General features: G+C 36.6%; 1 protein-coding gene across 2 annotated transcripts in view; it reads right to left on the bottom strand.

The window, feature by feature from the left end:
• Positions 1-20326, bottom strand: part of CDH13 (cadherin 13) — a 501672-nt gene that overhangs the window by 207899 nt on the left and 273447 nt on the right. For both annotated transcript variants that reach the window (XM_063334708.1, XM_063334707.1), the window contains exon 6: positions 8199-8343. In XM_063334708.1, the coding sequence (XP_063190778.1) occupies positions 8199-8343 (145 nt within the window). The remainder of the gene's footprint in view (positions 1-8198; positions 8344-20326) is intronic.

Below are 20326 nucleotides of genomic sequence, written 5' to 3'. Positions count from 1 at the left end.
TACTAGATTAAATGGCCAAGGTAGAGAGACCATAGTGTTTTTACAACCTTTAACATTAGGCATTAATGCTGATCTGGTCATAAGACAAATTTTTGGTATATCATTGTGTGTAAATAACTACAGAAAAACATACGAAAGGTCATTTTAGCAGGAGGGATGGTGAGCAAACAAATCAGTTGTGCAATAATAAGAAGAAAGTCAAAGGGAATTTTCTGTCTGGGGCTGAAGAAGAGGGTGGCTCATCGTTTCTGGTCCTCACAAACTGGCCAGTAATTCTGACCTGTGCACCTAAGCTGATCTGGAGCCTCTAATCTATTTCTGCTGAAAATCAAGAATAATTGAACCCTGGAATGAACTGCAGACTCCTGCTTCCAGATGCTCATATCACATACTCAGCTTGAGTGAAATGCTAATTGCTACACATGAGATTATTTTAATTTGCTCAAAATGCACTGGTTTAACCACACTTGCATGGCTGGGCACGTGTTAATTACTGGATAATACTTTAATGGGTTATTCATACCAACTTCCCCCCCCCCAAAAAAAAAAAAAAGATTAGACTGGATATACATCTTTGTCTGCCATACTACGTTGTCTGCCATACTACAATACGCTATTAATAAATACATATCTTTTCTTTTCATCATGTACTTACACAGTAACTTGAACATATCAGCTTCCCTAGGCCCTACTGAAGGATCAGGTAAGTATGTGTGTCTGCATATGCTCATCTCTCTTTAATATGTACATACCATATATATATGTAATATATATCCACAAAAATATACATACACAATACCCATATTCACATACAGCTATTTTATCCCTCACAGACTTGAGAACAAATTCCTACTGGGATATACAAAGCAGCCATGCATAATTAACCAACTGGCTTCTGCTTGGCTTCTGTTTGAAAATTAAAATATTGACATTACAGATGTTTCTACCTAGTTGACATCAGTGACATTTAGAGGCTTGATTACAAAAAACTTCAAGGCAGTGAGCACATTTTTGCTGAAATGCAGATGATTAATCCTAAGAAAAGATTGCTGAATGTTTGCCATCAACAATTTTTAAAGTATGCATAAAACTACACACATTTGTACATAGAAGAACATAAAAATTGCTATGCTGGGTTATTCAGAGATCTTAACATCCCATCTCCAGCAGTGGAGGACTAGGGAAAAGATATGTGAAGAAGGCCTGTATTCCCAGAGATGGCCTGTTGTTTCCTTTAACTCAGACTTCCTAGGTCACAGTCTCTTTAGGTACTGTTATGCTGAGTTACCAAGTCACTTATAAATTTCTCTCCCTGGATTTATCAAATTCCTTGAACCATTTTATACTTTTGTTTTGCACAACAGCTCATAGCATTAAGTTTCATAATTAAATGTGTGACACTTGACATTTTGAACCTCCTCTAAAATCAAAGTATTGCTGCAAGAGACGTTGCTCTGAATCAAAAAAGCTCAGGTTCAAACATTTAATTCTGAGGTAGTTTTGAGGTAGATTTACTGAGACATTTCAGCTTTGCAGCTCAGATCTATATATACTTCTAAGTTTTCTACTGCTGATTTTTAAAAAATTATGAATATTTTTACATGAAATAATGAGCTCACTCATTACATAACTTTAGCAGCCAACAGGCAGAAACTGAAAATGAATTTATAGGTCTTCAAAAACTGCTAAAGAACTATCCATAAGAGAAGTTGTAACGAGCACTTAAATTTTCAGCAATTCTTTTAGTCAGAGCTCTGGTTTACACACAGCTGTACAAGTTGTTTGTTTGTTTTTAAACAACAACAACAAATAAAAAAAATCAGGATGAAAACTCCTTTTGCTTAGCTTGGGAGAACAACAAGTAATTTGGATCATACTAGTATAATAAATTAAAGATGGAAGAAATACGTTCCTCCAGGTTAGCAGATCATGCCCACCCAACTGGCACCAAGACAGGGCCTAGCAGGCAGGCTACTGAGGATTTAATTTATGATGTGGTGAGACTCGCATAATTAATACGACAAAGTGCAACATTTTACTTTCTAGTATTAAAATGCATCAAAATTCCCATATCATACAAAGCATTTCTATAATGCATATATGCGAACTTCCATCATACAAAAATTAAATCTTTGTTTCTTATTTTTCTTGGTAAACCCAGTGGTAATATTAACTTTTTTTAAAGCTGAATGCCCCAAAGAGTTCATCTTAATTCTCTTATTACAAGAAATGTCAATAAGCATTCAGAAGTATTTAGTTCTCCTTATATATTTTTAAGCAGAAAACCATTTCTGCTACTGTCTTGAACTCATTTTTTTTATTGTTTTAAGACCATCATTAGTGTCAGCAGTATCTCAAGCACGTGCCTTTACTTAAAAGTACGCTCTGAGACCCATCAAAATGTACCTCTCTGCTTCGATTACATTTTTCTGCAATTCTTATTCAAACATTCCATATTTTGTTCTTATTATGGTCATGAACTCTATCTACGCTCAAACTGTTTTTCAAGTATTTGCCCCAGACTACTTGCTTAGGAAGCATTTTGGTTGGTGGATTAGTTTTATACAATGGTTGCACTCCACTAAACCGAATGCAGATTTTCTGTGTGGAACTCTCAAAAACTTTGTAAATCTCCCCATCATACTTTGACTAAAATTCAGCACAGTAAGAACCACCAGCACAATAAATCTATGCCAGCCCACATTCTACTTCAGACCTAGACCATCAACTGATGTTTAGTGCTTGCTCTAAAGGGGTGTTGATGTTGGACACCATTTTGGTTTTCATGCTATTTAGGATTTGATATCCTGAACTACCCCTCCAGTTCAATCTTCGAGGAAGTGTATTCTTATTTTTAAAATATGTGCAATGCACACAAAAAAACCCCACAAAAACAACTGTATGTTTATGCAGAACATACTATCTTTTGTAACAAAAAAGATTGAAGGAGAAGTATCATCTGAAGGAGAAGTATCATCTTAACACTTAGCAGGCAGAATCAGAAGTCACTGGAAATTTCAGATGCTACTTTTACCTAGATAAATAGAAACTACATCCTTTACTATTCTCTTTTCATGTCTCTCTGTGAAAATTCTTTTTTTTTCTTATTTTATTTTTAATGTTAATTTTTTGGCTAAAAGAAAACACTTAAAAGCACCCTTGAAGTTTCCTCCATGTTATTGGATTTATAGGTCAAAAGGACTGGAGAGTTCACCAAATTCAATGTAATTTTATTAATTTTACAGCTTTGGTAAATTTCTTATTCCATAAACCAGCAGGGATTACAAGGAATCAAAACCCCTCAGTCCAGAAAATACTACCATAATATTTGAAATGTATCAAAGATGACAACAGGTACGTATCAGACAAAGATGCCTTATACATCCCTTGCTGCTTTGCCAGGCCAGCCTGCCCATAGTTTACTTTTCCCGGTATCTTTTCATTCTCATCTATCATATCCAATCTCATTTGTATTCATTCGCGTACTAACCTCCATGTTGTTGTTAGGTAAGTATAAAAAAAACCAACCCCCCTTGTCCTGGGCAGGTTGTTCTTGATAAGAAGCAACCATCTTTAGAACCAGTTTTCATTTATCTGAATCATAGCCATGCACTATTATGCAATCCATAGCTATCAATAATACTTAGCGCTTCAGACCCTTCCTCATGCTTAATCCATTTTTACAAATTATTATTTTATGATACTGAACAACCCTTTAGGCTACTCTTATTAATTCTTTCTGTTTCTTCTCTAAATGTCTCCAAATGTCCCTTTATTTTTAGCAATTATTTATAGACACATATCAGTCCTGGTGTGGGGCTCCTTGGCTGGAATGCAATGTATTCAGGCTATTGGGCATCATGGAAAACAAGTTGCTTTATGTACATGCAATTCTCAAGCAATTCTCCCAAGCACTGCAGTTAAGATTTTACCCCACTGGGCTCGCAGCATATTGTTACGAGTCACATAGTGTCAAATGTGTTTAATATAATTTCTGATAAACGCCTCCGGCAAGTGAAATGAGATGGCTGCCAAGTTCATTTAACCAGCCTTCACTTCCCAACCTTTAAAGAGTGAGACGTTCAAATGTTTCTGCCTGCCTATGTAATCCATAATATTACCGTCACTCTCATTAAGGTACTGAGGTAAGTCTGCAGCAGGACACAGATCTTAAACCCTAGAGTTGCCAGCTGGATGGACCAGAGATCTGTAGGAAATAAACTGGGTCATAACTTAGAAAACAAAACCGTGAGGAATCAGCAGCACAGTTAACACAAAACCCATTACAGTCAGTTGAAAAACTGCCATAGCTGTCACCGAATCAGGCTCTACTATTATTGAGAAATTAGAAGTTATACAGAAATTAGAGACTTTATAAATAAAAAAAACCCACAAACTATTTTTCTACTGCTCTTCCCCCTCCTCCTGCTTTTTTTTTTTTTTTTTAAATATATAAATAGCCTCCAAGTTTGCGGTTTGCCCAGGGAAAGACCTCCTAATAGAAATCTAAAAACATCTGTGGTGACTTTAAGCATACATTTGAGCGTACTTTTGTTAGAATTCGACTCTAGGCTACTTCCAGAAATACAACATTTTTCCATGAAAACAGCTAATTAACTGTAACTAACTATATCATGAAATCTCTCCAGAAAAGATCTATCAAGAAAGAAATATGTTACTATATCACCTACCATTTACATATTTTTATCGTTAATTATAAGCTGTGGAAAGCCCTAGCTTGAAATTCAGATGAATATTTATTCATGTAATGCATGCACAAGTTTATATTCTCAGTAATTATGCCCAGGTATTTGCCTCTCTACATTGCCATCTACACACAAATTGTAGATGTACTAATAACCAGTGGTGTTTACTGTGAGTTCAAAACTCACACACACAAAAAAAGGTGAATGGCCTTAATAACACTGAAAATGTATTAAAAACACCACCAAAACACAACCTCACTGGGACTGTGCACAAAAGAGTCTTCAATTATTCATAGGCAGATCAAATAAATATGAAAATTACACACTATCTCCATGTTTGCTTTTGTTTTCTTCTACTTGTAGCTATCTCCAATGGCAGAGACAGGAGGGTCCTTAAAAGAGGCTTGGCACAACATTTCACTGTAATCTTGTAAAGTCTATGTCTTTCCCTAATTAAGGAACTAAACTTTCAAATCCTTAAGGAAAGAAGTAATTTTGGAAAACAATAAAAAGCTGGCAACAACATCAAGGAAGTCCAATATAAACATTCCCTTGAATATTAAGATTTATATATTTAAATTTCTGATGCTAACTCTCTCCAGACAGATCCAAGATAACCATATGAGCATTATTTATTTTTCAGCAGAAGACTGTTTCAGTGAATGGGTTGGATTCAGAGCTTAAATGAGGATGAAGGTGGCTGTGGTAGGAAATAAGGTTATGCATATAATGCAAAACCTTTCTTTTGGAACTTCAAAAAAAGGAAATACAACAATACAATTTTAGTACAATAAGAAGGAATCAGGAATCATACATGCAAACACACGCATATAAAGATTTCTATCAAGCTGTGAATGCAACTATTGATTGGGAGCAGCAAGACAGCAGAATCTGATGAATAATTTTAAGATATATGCTATAAAATTTGAAGAACTATGGAAAACAGATGTAAACAACATGAAGTCTTGTTTGACTGGATGCCATCTGCATAAAGAACTATGACAGGTTCTAGCTAACACTGATTCTACAGGCTTGCTTTTGCACAAAATAATTTTGCAAGTATTGGTGTTCTTGACACCCGGAAAATGAGGTTATGAAGTTTCATGGGATGAATATCTGAGGGAAAGAGGGAGAGAATAAGAAAAAGATGAAGTTGAGAAAAATTATTCAAAATTTGATTAACAGGTAAGACAATAAAAATGCCAAATGCTACATGGATAAATACCAAAGTGCAGCAAGACAAAACAATTACAGAATTCACTAGAAGTTGGACTGAGAAACACGTACACTGAATCAGAAGCATAAGCTTCCGTATAAGGAGTGAAAAAAGGAAAAGCAAGGATAGTTTATAGATGAGGAAAAATAGGGAACTACCAGTTAAAAAAAAAAAATTTCTTGGCAGAGAAAAACTTCATACACAGTTTCAGTAAAGAAAGAACATATAGCAGATAACAGTTAAATATTGTCCCAGAGACTGGAATTAATAGTCAAAGCTAAACATTAAATATTATTTGGGAAGCACATGGGATAAGTCAGAGGTGTAAAATTGTGCTTTGATTGAGAGAGACACGAGGCCACTGAAAGACTTGCAGGAACTCACAGCTCATATCCAGAGCTCATATGCTACCAAGCAGGATTAAAGTTTAAACGCTACACGGTTTGAGCTGTTTGGCATCACTTTCTTTTACTGAAATACTGGATTTAGGGACTGTGAATCTACTAAAACTACACCATCCTACACAGTGGTCTAGGAATATGTGCCTAAATGAGCGTGACAAGAAGCTGCTGAAGTTTGAATGAAAACGTAATAAAGTTGGTCCCTTGATCCGATTAGATAGTCACATACTGTTGACCAATTGTGCAAAGGAATCTCTGACATTTGTTAGCAATATATTCTCAGTTAATTATGAAACTCTTGTTACAACATAGGGGGAATGGCAAGTGGGACAGTCTAAGGAAGTTTCTTTTGAATTCTGAATAAGCCATCAATATCGGAAATAAATTAAGAATGTGCTACAGACCTACAACAAAAAAGAGTTACTGTTTCACTTGCAGCCACAATCACAAATACGAAACATGTTTCTTGTTTGAATGAAAAGATTGTCAATTAGTTCATTACATGCTTGCCACAAGTAAGGTAAAAGAACATTTACCTGAACACACTTTTTAATCTGATGAAGGAGCAGCTCATAATGCATTCCATATCTACAGCTTTTCAAACAATGGCAACTATATGTGAAAATGCAAAACTCACTAAACAGGTTACACGATTTCTAGGAACTTCATAAATAATAAAATAAGGTCACAGAATAACTTCTAGTCCTATCAATATGCAATACAAGGAAGTGAAAGGTAATGTCTATCCTTGTTCAGAGTAAACAAAGCACATGTCACCACATTAAGCTTCAATGAATACTAAATATTCATAAAAATATAATATACTTGATTGCAGCTTTCATTTCAAAATATTTCAGTATGCCTATACAGCCAAAACCTTATGTCTGCACTCACAGCTTCAACTGTATAAGGTCTTGTGTTCAATGATGTATAGAAAGATGTATAAATACATAACCCCTAATTCTGATCCAATTAAATCGCTGTCGCTCCACTAATTTTAATGGCAGCTTCTACTGGTTTAGATTTCTTTCACCAAGACCCAGGTTAACTCCATAACATAATCTGATCTTACAATTACCACTTAAAAATGCAGTGGAGATACCTCTCAAGTGGAATGCAACAGCTGCTCAATAACACACAACGAAATTGCACAACAGCTGAGGACAACAGTTGAAAAAAAAAAAAAACCAACAACAAACAAACCATGTACTAATTCAGCCTTCATCTGCAGGAAGAGTTTAGCCAGGGTGCTTGTTTGTACCCAAACTGAAATTTGGAACAGTATCTTATTCTTACAGAATTTCATCATCACATAAAATCAACAGTGAATTTAATCATAACATTTTCATTACGAACTTTAATTCTCAAAACGTGGTTTTATTTTGTTGCAACTGTTTTATCTGCATTTACACAACTAACATTGTTCAGCACTTCAATCTCACCTATAATATTAGCATATTCATGATGTGCTCAGCCTCATGCTACGTAAACAAATAAAAATGACCCTTCCAGCAGCTAACCTAACAGAGAAAAAGGTGGTACATCAGAAATCGTACATGTCTGGTCTGAATCCCAATCATATCCCAGGGGTTGATTCCAGATATGGATAAAAGTGTGTAAACCTAAATTAAAGCTTTCATTACAAACGATGTTATTTTCCTTTTTTTTTCCTTCTTTTTTACTGTAGAGACTTGAATGTTTTTCAAAAATTATTACCTGCTGTCCTAAAGGGCTGCTCCCACCTCTATACGCCGGGGAAGGATTTAGTGTGCCACAAGATCAGCAAGAAAAGTTATACAGTATCACAATAATGCATTTATCAACACAGAATTTGTTCAGGTGTTATTTATAGAGATATGATTGGCATGGACTTACCTGTAGGGGATCCCTCCATGACATGGCCAATATAAGGTCCTTCTTTGAACATTGGTCTATTGTCATTTTGATCAATAACAGAAATATCTAGGCGGACCGGACCATCAATGGTTTTCCCACTTATATCTGTGACTTCAACTTCAAGCTGTAAGAACAAAAACAAAGGAGTAAATTCATTAGTTCGCTATCACAATGAGCAAAGAGTAAGAAAAAAAAAAAATAGCTCAGCACTGCTGTAAGCAGACCCTGCCAAGGATACCACTTGCAGCCCATTCTTTTGGACTAGAGTCAGAGCAGATTTTAAAGCTAAGCAAAAGAGAAAGACAGATGTACATTCAAATGAAGATACTCCTTGGCAGTTTGGAAACACCTGAAGAATGAAATCACTAGAATATAAGAAAAAAAGACCCCCTGGAAATTTGATACTAATCATGTGAATATTTGGCCAGAATTTGTTTCTTTACATTTTTCAAGCACATTTAGAGCAGACACAAATAGAATTATCACAGTATAATTGACACATCTCCTAATGCCCAGTTCAAAGTTTGGTTTGGGGGATTTTTATTCCTTTTTTTTTTTAAAAAAAGGGCAAGAATGCATTAGACATATTAAATACATTTGCTCAATGATAATGGCAGGAGTATTATGTTAGGTAATTTTGACAGTCCTCCAGCTTTTTTAATAAGGTATGGAAGGACAGAACAACACACAGTCTTATATAAGCAGGTATTCCTCCACGCACACGCTCCCATCCCAATGCAGGAAAGCACCTGCTGAACGTAAAGCTGACATATGCATCTGAAAATTTGTTTGGACTTCCTTTACTTCCAAAAACTGGAAAGAAAGATCATCGAATGTATGCGACAGGACAAGGGGTAATGGTTTTGAACTGAAAGAGGGGAGATTTACATTAGATATTAGGAAGAAATTCTTTACTCTGAGGGTGGGGAGACGCTGGCCCAGGTTGCCCAGAGAAGCTGTGGATGCCCCATTCCTGGAGGTGTTCGAGGCCAGGCTGGATGGGACTTTGAGCAACCTGATCCAGTGGGAGGTGTCCCTGCCCAGGGCAGGCATGTTGGAACTAGATGGTCTTTAAGGTCCCTTCTAACCTGAACCATTCTATGATTCTATGTCAACCCTCCTATCCACTTGCAATGGAAAGTCACAATGAGTTACCAAAACTTAATCAGTCATTAGGGCAAATCATGCCAAAACTTCAGAGATAATAAAAAAGGTCAGATTGCAACTGCATGCTATAACTGTGGTTCTCTCTCCTCACCAAGTTGTCAGTAAAACACAGCAATAAACTTATCAGAGACACGGCTATCATTTTCATGTACCATACCCATCCCTAGACTCAACTCTTTAATGGAGTTAAGCCAGCCAGAAAATGAACCTGAGCACAGACATTAATATCACCCTCTCCCAGTCTTTCCCTGAGAAAGTGGTAGCAGCAGGGGCTGGAAGTCTCTGAGCATTTTGTTTATTCTGCTAATTTATTCTTCATTGCCATGTCTTATACCTGTAAGTTATTTATAAACTAGTGATAAATCCTACCGGGAAAGAATTAGGTCAGAATTCTAATTCCTTATTAAAATGGATGACTTACTATCACATTTCTCTGTATTTTGTTATGCTTATAAGTACATTCCACTTTTACAGTTCACCATGCTGGGTGTGAGTAGAAGTATTTGTTATAAGTAACCTATCTACTCACATACACTCTTTGCAAATAGTGCCACAGTCCATTTTAACATCTACTCACTTCCCTAGCAATTGTTCTTGCAAGCCTTTCCCAAGTCTTATTTTTTACTAAGTATATAGCTTAACAGCAAACAAATAACTCTGACATGAAGACAACCAAATTCATGTGGCATTGGCACAGCTGAAGCTTTATAGAGGCACACGCCCCTTCAATTTCCAGGGCTTGTTTAACTCCGTATTCTAAAGTCAATGTAGTAATCTTAGGATTGCATAGGATGTACTGGGGACTAGGAAAGAAAATGCAGTCTTATAACTGAACTACATTAAAGCTAGATACAGTTTTAGATACAGTTGGAAACTGCTGACAAAAAGATTTATCTTTGTAAATGTTGACTCATCGAAACTGTGTTAATTGCTTTGGGAAATGGAAGAATAGCAATATTTCTCTGTGAAATTCCAGCAAATTCATTTTCAAATTCAAGATAATTTGCTCTTAATCTATCTTTCAATACTACGTGACTATACTGCTCACTGGAAAGAAAAAAGGCTTTGCTAAATTTAAAAAACTACTTCGGCTGCTTTAGCGAAATTATAAGTCATCTAAAGCCAAGACTGATCTAACACTAAGAGTTTTTTTCCCCCAGACTTGCACAGATTAAGGAAGAGAATAGGAGATTGTTATTAATGAGTGAAATAGATTTGCTTTAGTATTGCCAAGTCCACTGTGTCTGAGACCAACTGGCCAAAAAGCTGGCATGACAGCTCCGTAGGAACAGTTACGTGATCTCTGCTTCTTTTTATTAAGATGACAGAGGACTTCATTTTATTAGTCTTTGCACAATAATTTCCAGGCTTGTCCTAAGCATTATGGGTTAACTCATCAGCTCCTTTTAAACCCACTCTTCTACAATGTTTTCAAAATAAAAGCCTGCAGCACTGAAATCACGACCATCTATCTTTACATGACCAGTTTGTGAAAGAAGCTGCCTTATATCTTATCTTGCCCAACCAAACCCCCCCCCCAAAAAAATCCATAAAAGCCCCACCACTCACAAAACAAAAAACTAACAAAATAAAGAACAGCAACAGAAGTATATCGTTATTTAAAAAAAAAAAAAAAACAAAAAACAACACATGCAAGAGAAAGCAGCATTCAAGTAAAAGACAGAATTGGCACAAAACCCAAATTACTTTGAACAGGCTGTAAATAAAACCAGGTGGAAAATTAGATTGTGCCTAACTATCAGAAGAGTGAGATTTCAGTCTTTCAATAAAGAAAAAAGGCAGGAAAGCCAATTTAGTTTTAATGTAAAACATGACTGATGTATGGAAGATACTGCATTCATTCTTTTGATAGCAAGAGATTCTAATTGAACATTCAGAAAGTATCGAAGTTCCTACCTGATTTTAGCAACACAACTCTAAAGAAAAGTGGCAAGCACAAATTTGGGCAAATTGACAAAAATAAATATCTGCAGAGCTCTGTAGATATTTAGTATGTGAAAACCCGATAATATTGACTATGCTTTTAATGTTCCAACTTAAAAGTTATGGAATTATGTTCATAATGATGAAGTTATGTTAATCATGATCTAACCAATCATATTTTCAGGAACATTTGAAGCTAAATCCCAATTTCATTTTTGACAAAAGTATACATGTAAACTACAAAGTATAATCAAGGGCTTATGGGAACTGTTACACCTCACAACACAAGTCTCCACGACAGGTCACAAAGCAGACTTTAGATATTGCTTCTAATATAGCCGAAAAACACTGATAAAATTAAGCAAACCAATTGAACAGGGAAAAGCAATGTAAAAATAGAAAACTGCAGGCAGTAATAGATTTTAGCCTGTTTGTCTAGACAAACTTTCTCTTCTCAAAAGGGATTTCTTGACTTCCCATCCAATTTCCCTCACCATATCTGAAGCGAGGATCTTTCTCCTCACCCCAAATATAAGGATTTTACCGGAAGTTTGGTAAGCTGAGTCAAAGCAGCACAAACCTGTTTTAAGAACTCTGCTTTAGTTTATATAGTCTTGATTCCTTTCCACTCTGCAGTCAGCAACAACATTTACAGGAAAAGATAACCAGTCTCATTCTTACTGTTACTTCAAGTCATTTCAAAGGTTTCTCTTCACAGAACAGTTGTTTCCATTTATTTATTGCTTTTGGTGAAATGATTCTGGATAGCCACCTTCCTTCTCTGCATATAAATGTCTATTTGCACTTTGCAGCCAGACAGCCAATGGCCCACACAGAATTACCCCATAAATTTAAAGTTTTTCATAAGTAAACCTGGAATATCTTTTAGTACTTAATTATCTTCAAAGTCTAATATGGGTTCTTTAGTCATTAACTACCTTCTAATTTTAATTTCCAATTTGCTGCTGATAAGAATGTTTCTCACGGAATTCTTCCAGTTTTTTCAACAGATGACTTTTTCTACACATTCCTCGTACCCAGCTTCACCCATCCCCCCCCCAAATTAAATAAAACCAGTCAATTTCTGTGTGTGAAACCAGCAGCTTTCCAGAAGCTCGAGGTGCCCGTGGCCAGGAGCCCACAGGCGCACTGGGTGTCTGTACGGCGGCCCACCGGGGCCTCTCCTCTGTGAGGCGAGCTCAGGGCGGCCCCGTGCCGGCTCCAGCCAGTTCCAACCGGTTCTAGGCGGTTCCAGCCAGCTCCGCTGTGGCCCCTCAGCGACGCTGGTGGTGCCTCAAGAAAACCGTGTGTAAGAAAGGGCAAAATGCTGCCCAGTGTTTTGTCCTCATCTCCACCCATGAGCTTCTCACCCCATTGCTCCAGCCCCCGCAGGGTGAACCCACCACGTCAGGGAAAGCAGACGGGTAAAATCTGACCGAACAGAGGAAAGGTGCATCATCCCGGAACCGGGGTACGCTCAAAAACCTGTCCCCTTACAAAAAACTGCCATACCACTACCTGCCCCAACCTCAGTTATTTTGAGGTGTGTCTAGGTACAGACTTCTGCTGGCTTTATTTATTCCTAGCTTGGTTAGAATTATTATTGAGAATCCTTGTTCGGGTTTATTTATGATCAATTATTAAGTGTGGATTGACAGTAAAGAAAGGCGATGCACGTACGGATCTTTCATGTAGGCAATTTCCTGGTAAGAACAAAAAAAACCCCAACATTTGGCCCTCTCTGTGTCATAAAAAGCAGTAAAGAAATTATCTTTATAGTCAAAGGTTTTAGTAAAAATGTGATGCAATTACCTAAAACAACTCAGAGAAGACAATAATTCAGACACAGAAATTAATTACAATTAAATTTTGCTGCTACTAAGAATATGAATAAAATATTAGCTAATTTTTATATGGCACAAGAAGAGATGGAAGGAGAGGATATAAAACCAAAATACGCTGCTTCTAAGAGGCACAGATAATTTTATCTCAACCTACGTGATGACAGGGTATCGATTACCTCAGTAAGGTTGCACAGATGGCAAAAAATGGCACCATTACCTGCAATGGGAGAATTTAGCTTCACATTCAGAGTTAGAGCCCAGGTGGGAAGGGATTAATTAGCCATTCTAAGAACTCCTATGAGCATCTTACAGAGGCTTTATCTTGCTAATGCATCCACTTAAAAAATTACATTCCGATTCCCTAAAAAAATACACAATTTATCACTCTAATTTTATTGGTTTCTTATCTAGCAATAGTCACGTAACCTTTTATTAACATGCTGTTTTGCAATACCTTCACAAGTGAAATACAGGCAGTTCCAGTCTGAAAGGACTGTTGCAGTATGAAGACACTAAACATCTCCTTTCAGTTAATGCTCAGTAGAGGGACTTTTGAAAGCCTAAAGCGCTACCCTTGATGATTCTAGGTATCAGTATTCTTCTGTACACTTCATACTCATGAAGGCTTGCGGTGAAGCAGCAGTGTCTTGGCTTTTATTTTAAGAAAGGCGTCTGTCTTTATTAGACACGTTTTATCTGTAACATGTTTTGTTGGAAAACCACTACTGGAAGAAAATGTAGAGCATTTCAGAACTGAACCTTTTGTGAATCCTTAAATTTTTCTCTGTAAACCACAGCAAGTTGGGCAATATATAGATGTAAGCTGTATATGGTCCACAAATTGAAGAAAGCAATACTACACCAATTAACAGTGGGAAAAGATTCCAAACAAGATTCCTAACCAATCATTCAAATAATTTAGTTCTTTTTACCATTTTTTTTAACCTCAGTTAACAAAAGAAGAATAAAGAGCAAAACCAATATGCAAAAAAGCTTTTTCTTTCAGAGCAAGTGTAGGGGGTTGTCTGCATACATAATATATGACTTAAATACCGACCACTTTAGTGCATTCTCTGAATCAAGCATTAGTTGTACAATACCAGATGATTTCTATAGTGGCATTGTTATCCGATTCTACTCAGCAAGTCTGACTCCCTGAAATCCAAATTATGAAGGGAAAGCTAAATTAAAAAACAAGGCTCATGTAAGTAGGACGTCCCCCAAGCTACCTTTAAGCAGTATTTTCCTAAATAGCACCATTTTAGCACCTAAATTGCAATGACCCGTCAAACTATAACTGTTCTGCACTTCCAAATCAGATGAAAGACTGAAGAGCTTTAGCAAAGACCTCACTAAAAAAACGGTTTGCACTGACCTATCTTACAATTCTTGAATTACCCTGCTGTTATTTCATAGTTCCTATTTTCTTAGCACAACTACCTCTTAACTGCGTGCATTAATTAATCAAAAATTTCAGAAACCCCAGGACTTCTATCTCCCAAAAGAATAACAACAGATGAATTCTTCATTAGGTAAGAGTCACTTCATCTTCTTTGATCATATCAGATGCAAGGCTTTGTAGACACATTAATAGAAGTTTTGTGAAAAGGAAGAGGAATTTAATATTATAAACAGTCAAAGATGTTCTTTTCTCACTAGTTCTAGAGGTAGTGGTCTCAATCATTAGTCATATAAGCAGACTGAAAGGTCAATTTCAACACCATAATATTCTGGTTTGTGAAGTGTAACATAGCAAGTTCTTCCCAGCAAGTACCAAGGAATAAATATTTAACTGGTACTCTTCATATGATTTAACTTTTTAAAATTTCCTCAAACTTAAGGAACCTAATTAAAAATAAAAAAAGGCGACAGTATGCATATTTACTTACCCTACTAGACTTTGAAGAAAGTAGGATTTAATTTATGCACTCACACTGCGACACAACTCTTCATTGGGGAAGTAAGAGCAAAACAAACTGGAGTGACTGGTCTGATGCTTGATAACAAGACCACATACATCAATAGAAGAGCAAGATAAAATGTGTTTAACAAAATTAATTTTGCTGCAATTTATGTTTGAAGCTAAATGTCATTAGACAGCAAAACTAGAGTTTTTTTTGGGAATGGAGTGGAGACATAAAAGTGAAGTAATAGAAAAAGATAATGTGCGGAAAGAGGAAATGATGCAGAATATCGTTAACCTTTCGAGAAGGCCTTGTCTAGGCTGAGTAAAATTCAGGAATCCTCTAAGGAACCGACCGGACTGTTGTCCCATGGTCTAGCAGGAGCCCATCTGGTAGTACACTGGTGGCAGGAGCTGTCTCGTGCCCACCTAATGCAATTTTGACTGGTCCATGTAACTGCGTCTTTCCCAGCTGCAGCTACCATGAGATCATTCCTAAATAGACCTGTCAAGCCTAACAACTCTTGTTTCGTTTTGAGTGAAAGAAGGGACAGAGGAGGAGAAACAGGAGTACAAACTGCATTCATAGTTTATACGCTTTTTACTAATAAGAACCGTTACCTTTTTAAAGCTAAAGTTGCCTTTGAACCTGTTAATGGAGGGGTTTATTTATATGAAGCTATAAGGCATAACAAGAGTCCCATGTTATTTCAAATGATTTTTCTTTAAACAAAACCAGCTCAAGTCAAGAAAGTTGCCTTAATTAAAGAATAGCTTTCTGTATATTTTCCACACTAATTTTTGTGCAGTAAATCTTTCTATTGTGAATATCTTACTATTCATCTTTCCCTTGAAGTGGGAAGCGCAAGAACATTGCCTTCGCCAGTTTACATTCAGTAAGGCCAACCTGCAAAAGCCTATTGCACCTGCACCTCCTGTTGGCTTGAAATAACATCAGTAATTGTCCATCTCTCTGAAAAACCTGGCACTGGCCATCCAGAAAAGCCACTACATCTTGGGCGAAGGATCTTCCTCAGTGTAAGAAAACAAATCTTGAATGATTAAACTAGTGATAAGAGTACTTGGAGTTTTCCAGGTTCTTTATCCTGTACTGGCAGTAGTACAGCCTGTCTTCTCGCACCAGCATGCCTCTTGATTTGCAGTTCACTTTACAGAATATGCCTAGAAGATGCCATCAGTGAAATACGCTCATTGCTGCAAAATGAAGCTAAAATGCTCTACATTTAATATTTTTTATTTTAATATATTGAATTCCTTCATAGCACTAAAGTAAGCAATTATGAATTCACTATCTAATTGAATGCATATACTGTAATGCTATTAGTGTCACAGTAAATGTATTTTCTTACACAGCTGTGTGTCTCTGAATCACAATATTGCTAAAAAGGCACTGTTTTCTCATAGAACTTAAGTCCTGAAAATTTTTCTCTGCTGTGAGTATAAAAAGCAGGAAAACAGAAAAAAATTTATGGAGAATGATGGCATAAACCTCAGAGAAAAGAATACATTAAATACAAACTCATAGAAAGCTTATACCAAAATGAACTCTGCTTTTTCTGCAGGACAACACTAAATCCAATTTAAAAACAATATTTTGAGATTTTAAGTTCATTAAAAAATAAAATAAACAATTTGGGATTTTTTAGAAGCTTTCTTGTGTGTCAACACAAAAGATAAACCCATAAAACAGGTAACAATCTGATATTTTTTACCACTTACTCCTGAAGATAATTTTTAAACATCAAGAGCAAAGCTAGTCATCAAGCAGTAAATGATATTTTCAGTTATTTGTGTCAGTTTGGAGCAGACAAGATTTACTCTTGCAAGTTCTTGTGACTATTATTCTAAGATTTCCTATTTTTAATAATTAAATATTTGTAAGAAGCGATACTTTGCACATTGCAGATTCCTTCTGATACTCACAGAATATTTAGTTTTATATACAAAATCCAAAGCTAGTAACTAGCAAGTTTTCAAAGCTTCAGTCCATCTTATGCCCTAGATCCAGTTCCTCTGCTAAACGTTACCGTCTAAGGACACTGTGCGGCAGGGCACGTCAGGGTGGGTGGCCAGTGGCTGCTCCGAGGTCCTGCCAGCCTGGCAGAGCTTCCCCATGGGCTTTGGGTGCATGTGCAAACCCCACTGCACCTGAGGACTGTTGAAGTCCAAGCAACAAAAGAACTTTCAAAAAAGCTCAAAAATCACTGTCCCCATTTTAGAGGTGGGGGTAAAGGAGGTATGAGGTACTCAAACTGATCGTAACCACCCTGATTAATTATGATAGAGCTGAGGGAACCAACTGACGCAATACAGCAGAGTGTTCCAAAAGAAAATCAATTACATCAATAAGATAGGCAAAAGATGGGAGAAGAAACAGAGATGAAATGACTTCACCAAAGCTGTACACCAGACAAAATTTAAATCAAGCTTGAATCTAGGTTTTTTGATCTCCGAATACAAGACTGATAGCTAAATTCTATCTCTTGCTGAGCAAGTGATGTAAAATTAGATTTACAAAGGTTATTAAGCTACCAACATGCGCACAGTGTGATTTTTCAAAGTGCCTTACAAGACTGGGTAATATATCCTATTAAAATCAAAACACCTTTGAAAGAGCTTTGAAAACCTGATTGTCCTCTCGGTGTCTCATTTCCCGCCATTAAGCACTATTCTACAGCTGTATAGGTATAAAACCACAACTGAAAATAATTTTCTGCATCCTCACAACAGAAAGCTGCATATTTCTAAGGGGTTTTCATATAGCTACAAAAATGGAATTAAAATGACTTCTGAAGCATACTTCCTGTTAAATAGTATCTATAAGGTTTGAAATTAGAATGCCCACTCCAAAAATAACCTCAGTGAACAAATGAGAAGTAAAGGACATCCCTCAAATCTGTGGAGCAATACAGCTCTTGAAATGAAGCCATGTGTACTTCACACAGACCAAAAGTATTACGGCTGATCATATAAATACTAATTAAAATCTTCCCATATCACAAGAGAACACATGTTGAGCTCCCCCTCAAAAAGACAGGGGGTGGGGGAAAGAAAGAACATATCGGGATTCACCAAAGCAATCAAGCCTAATCACCACAAAAATATTAAATTAAAGAAAATGAAAGAGAGATGAAGTAGGACTGAAATAAAGGATTAAGACACAAGCTGTGCCAGAGTTTTTAGGCTCTATGCTGCACCACAAAAACAACAAAGACGCTTACATAGGAAATGATGAAAAATGGCTTTGCACTTTTAAATAGCTCCTAGCAGTATTCAAGCACTGCTCACTGTTCTTACTGCTTGAAAATAACTCCAAATGGCATGTAGGAAGTGGCAAGAGTTTAACAAATTTCATCTCACAGAAGGATTCAAGAAGCAACAGGGTCAGAGAGAGCCCGTAACTAATCAGACCAACAACAAAAATTCAAGATCTAAAATGCATCAGTGACAAGAAAAAGGACTTATTTAGTTGTAAGAAATAAAGGTCAGTGTAAATGTCAGGTATATATCACACACACACATATATTTTTCTTTTTTATTATTGCTTAACATATCTGTTCCTACAAATAAGTAGGAAAAGGTCTTAGAAGTCAAGGAATACTCAAGCTTATACCAGTCTAGTACAGATGTAACCAAGCAGGTTTCTCTATTTTAAAGCAACAAAACAAGGAATCACAAGAGCACTTGTATGGAGGGCTTTCCAAGCTGGACTGGAGGGCATACAGCATACTGCTGCCTCGCTGCCCAAGCTTCTGGCTCTGGGATTCCTGGCATTTCTGGGATGACATCTCATCCTCTTTATGCTGTCAGTTTTTGAGTGATGAGCTGCAGCCAGGAGTCCTTCAAAGCCCCATCCAAGAAGGGAATAAGAGTGCTTGGGATCTAAGCATCAATGAAGAGAAAAAAATCTGATAATTTGGAAGCAAGGTTTTCCTAGTGGACTTTCTGAGAAATATGCTTAATCTGTAAATAAATTGCTCTCTTCAAAATTTGAAACAATATCAGCATATTTTATATACTGTATTTTCCATACCCTCGTAATACGCAATTCTATTGTCTTTAAAATTTCACTTTTTTAAAGATTAGTCAGTAGAAGTCAGATAAAGAGAACTAGATGAGATTTATTTACATCTGCTTTATAGGATTTAGATGACTGTATTGCAAGTCATAGGGGCTGTGTGTTATGAAGCCCATTCAAACTGCAGAGCTGCAAAACCCCCATTGCCGAAAGTCTTTGCTGTGAAGCGTTGTGTTACGGTACAAAACGTCTGTCATTGCCTTTTTCCAGCACATAGCATGCCATGATGATAAACTGTTAAGTGTCCTGTTTCTGTACCTATACAGTAATTTTCAGATTTATTTATATATTTATTTTTATTCTGCTGCTAAATCTACTTCCAACTTGTCTCAGTCTCTGGCATCCTCAATGCACCTGCATTACCAACTGGAACCTACCTGTTTGACCACATGATGAACTACCTTCCATGGCGTACATCTCTCCTTCCTCAACATATTCTTCTCTAGTAAACATTTTACATTTTGTTGACTCTATTTGCTAAGCCAAAGAAAACCCAATTCAATGTTGGTGATAAAAGGTTTGGGTGCTGGAAATGCCACCTACATGATTCGCTACATATTCTATGTTTGGTTATGTGTGTCAGTAAAAATGAGTTTATCAGTCTTCCTCAAAATCATCCTAAGAGGTTGGAAACTGTTAGATTATGAAGGTTGAATTTTGACATCTGATTGGCTAAATATATCACAGAAGTATTCACAGTTAGCACTTTGCTTTCATTTTCCTCTTCTATTCTTTGCCTGGCCCGAGCAGTTACAACGATATCCAAGCACTGAAACTAACAAAGCACTGTTTATCTTTCCCCGTTATTCTGAACTAAATGAGTTTTTGCTGATTTTTGTCTACAGTCAGCTTTATTGAATTTCACATGATGCCCAGCTGCTTTTTGCAAGAGGATGTCTATGGCAGATACCCTTGTAATTCAGACAGCTGATCTTCTTGGTAACAACATCTAAACGGATTAGCACATCCCAGACCACAAGCATTTAGCAGCTTCTCTGTTTCAGTTTAACAGAGTAGTTGTTTTTTCTACTTTGCCAATAATGGCAAGGTATACATTTCATATATATATAAAAAAGGAAGTATGTGAACAGTTTTCCACATGTCATTTTAGTGGAAAATAGTTTGCAGACATGGAAAGATATGCCAAGGG

This window comes from Chroicocephalus ridibundus, chromosome 4 (genome assembly GCF_963924245.1).
Source record: "Chroicocephalus ridibundus chromosome 4, bChrRid1.1, whole genome shotgun sequence".
NCBI classification, from domain to species: Eukaryota; Metazoa; Chordata; class Aves; order Charadriiformes; family Laridae; genus Chroicocephalus; species Chroicocephalus ridibundus.
The sequence above is the reverse complement of the archived record's forward strand: the minus strand, read 5'-3'. Positions and strand labels throughout refer to the sequence as shown.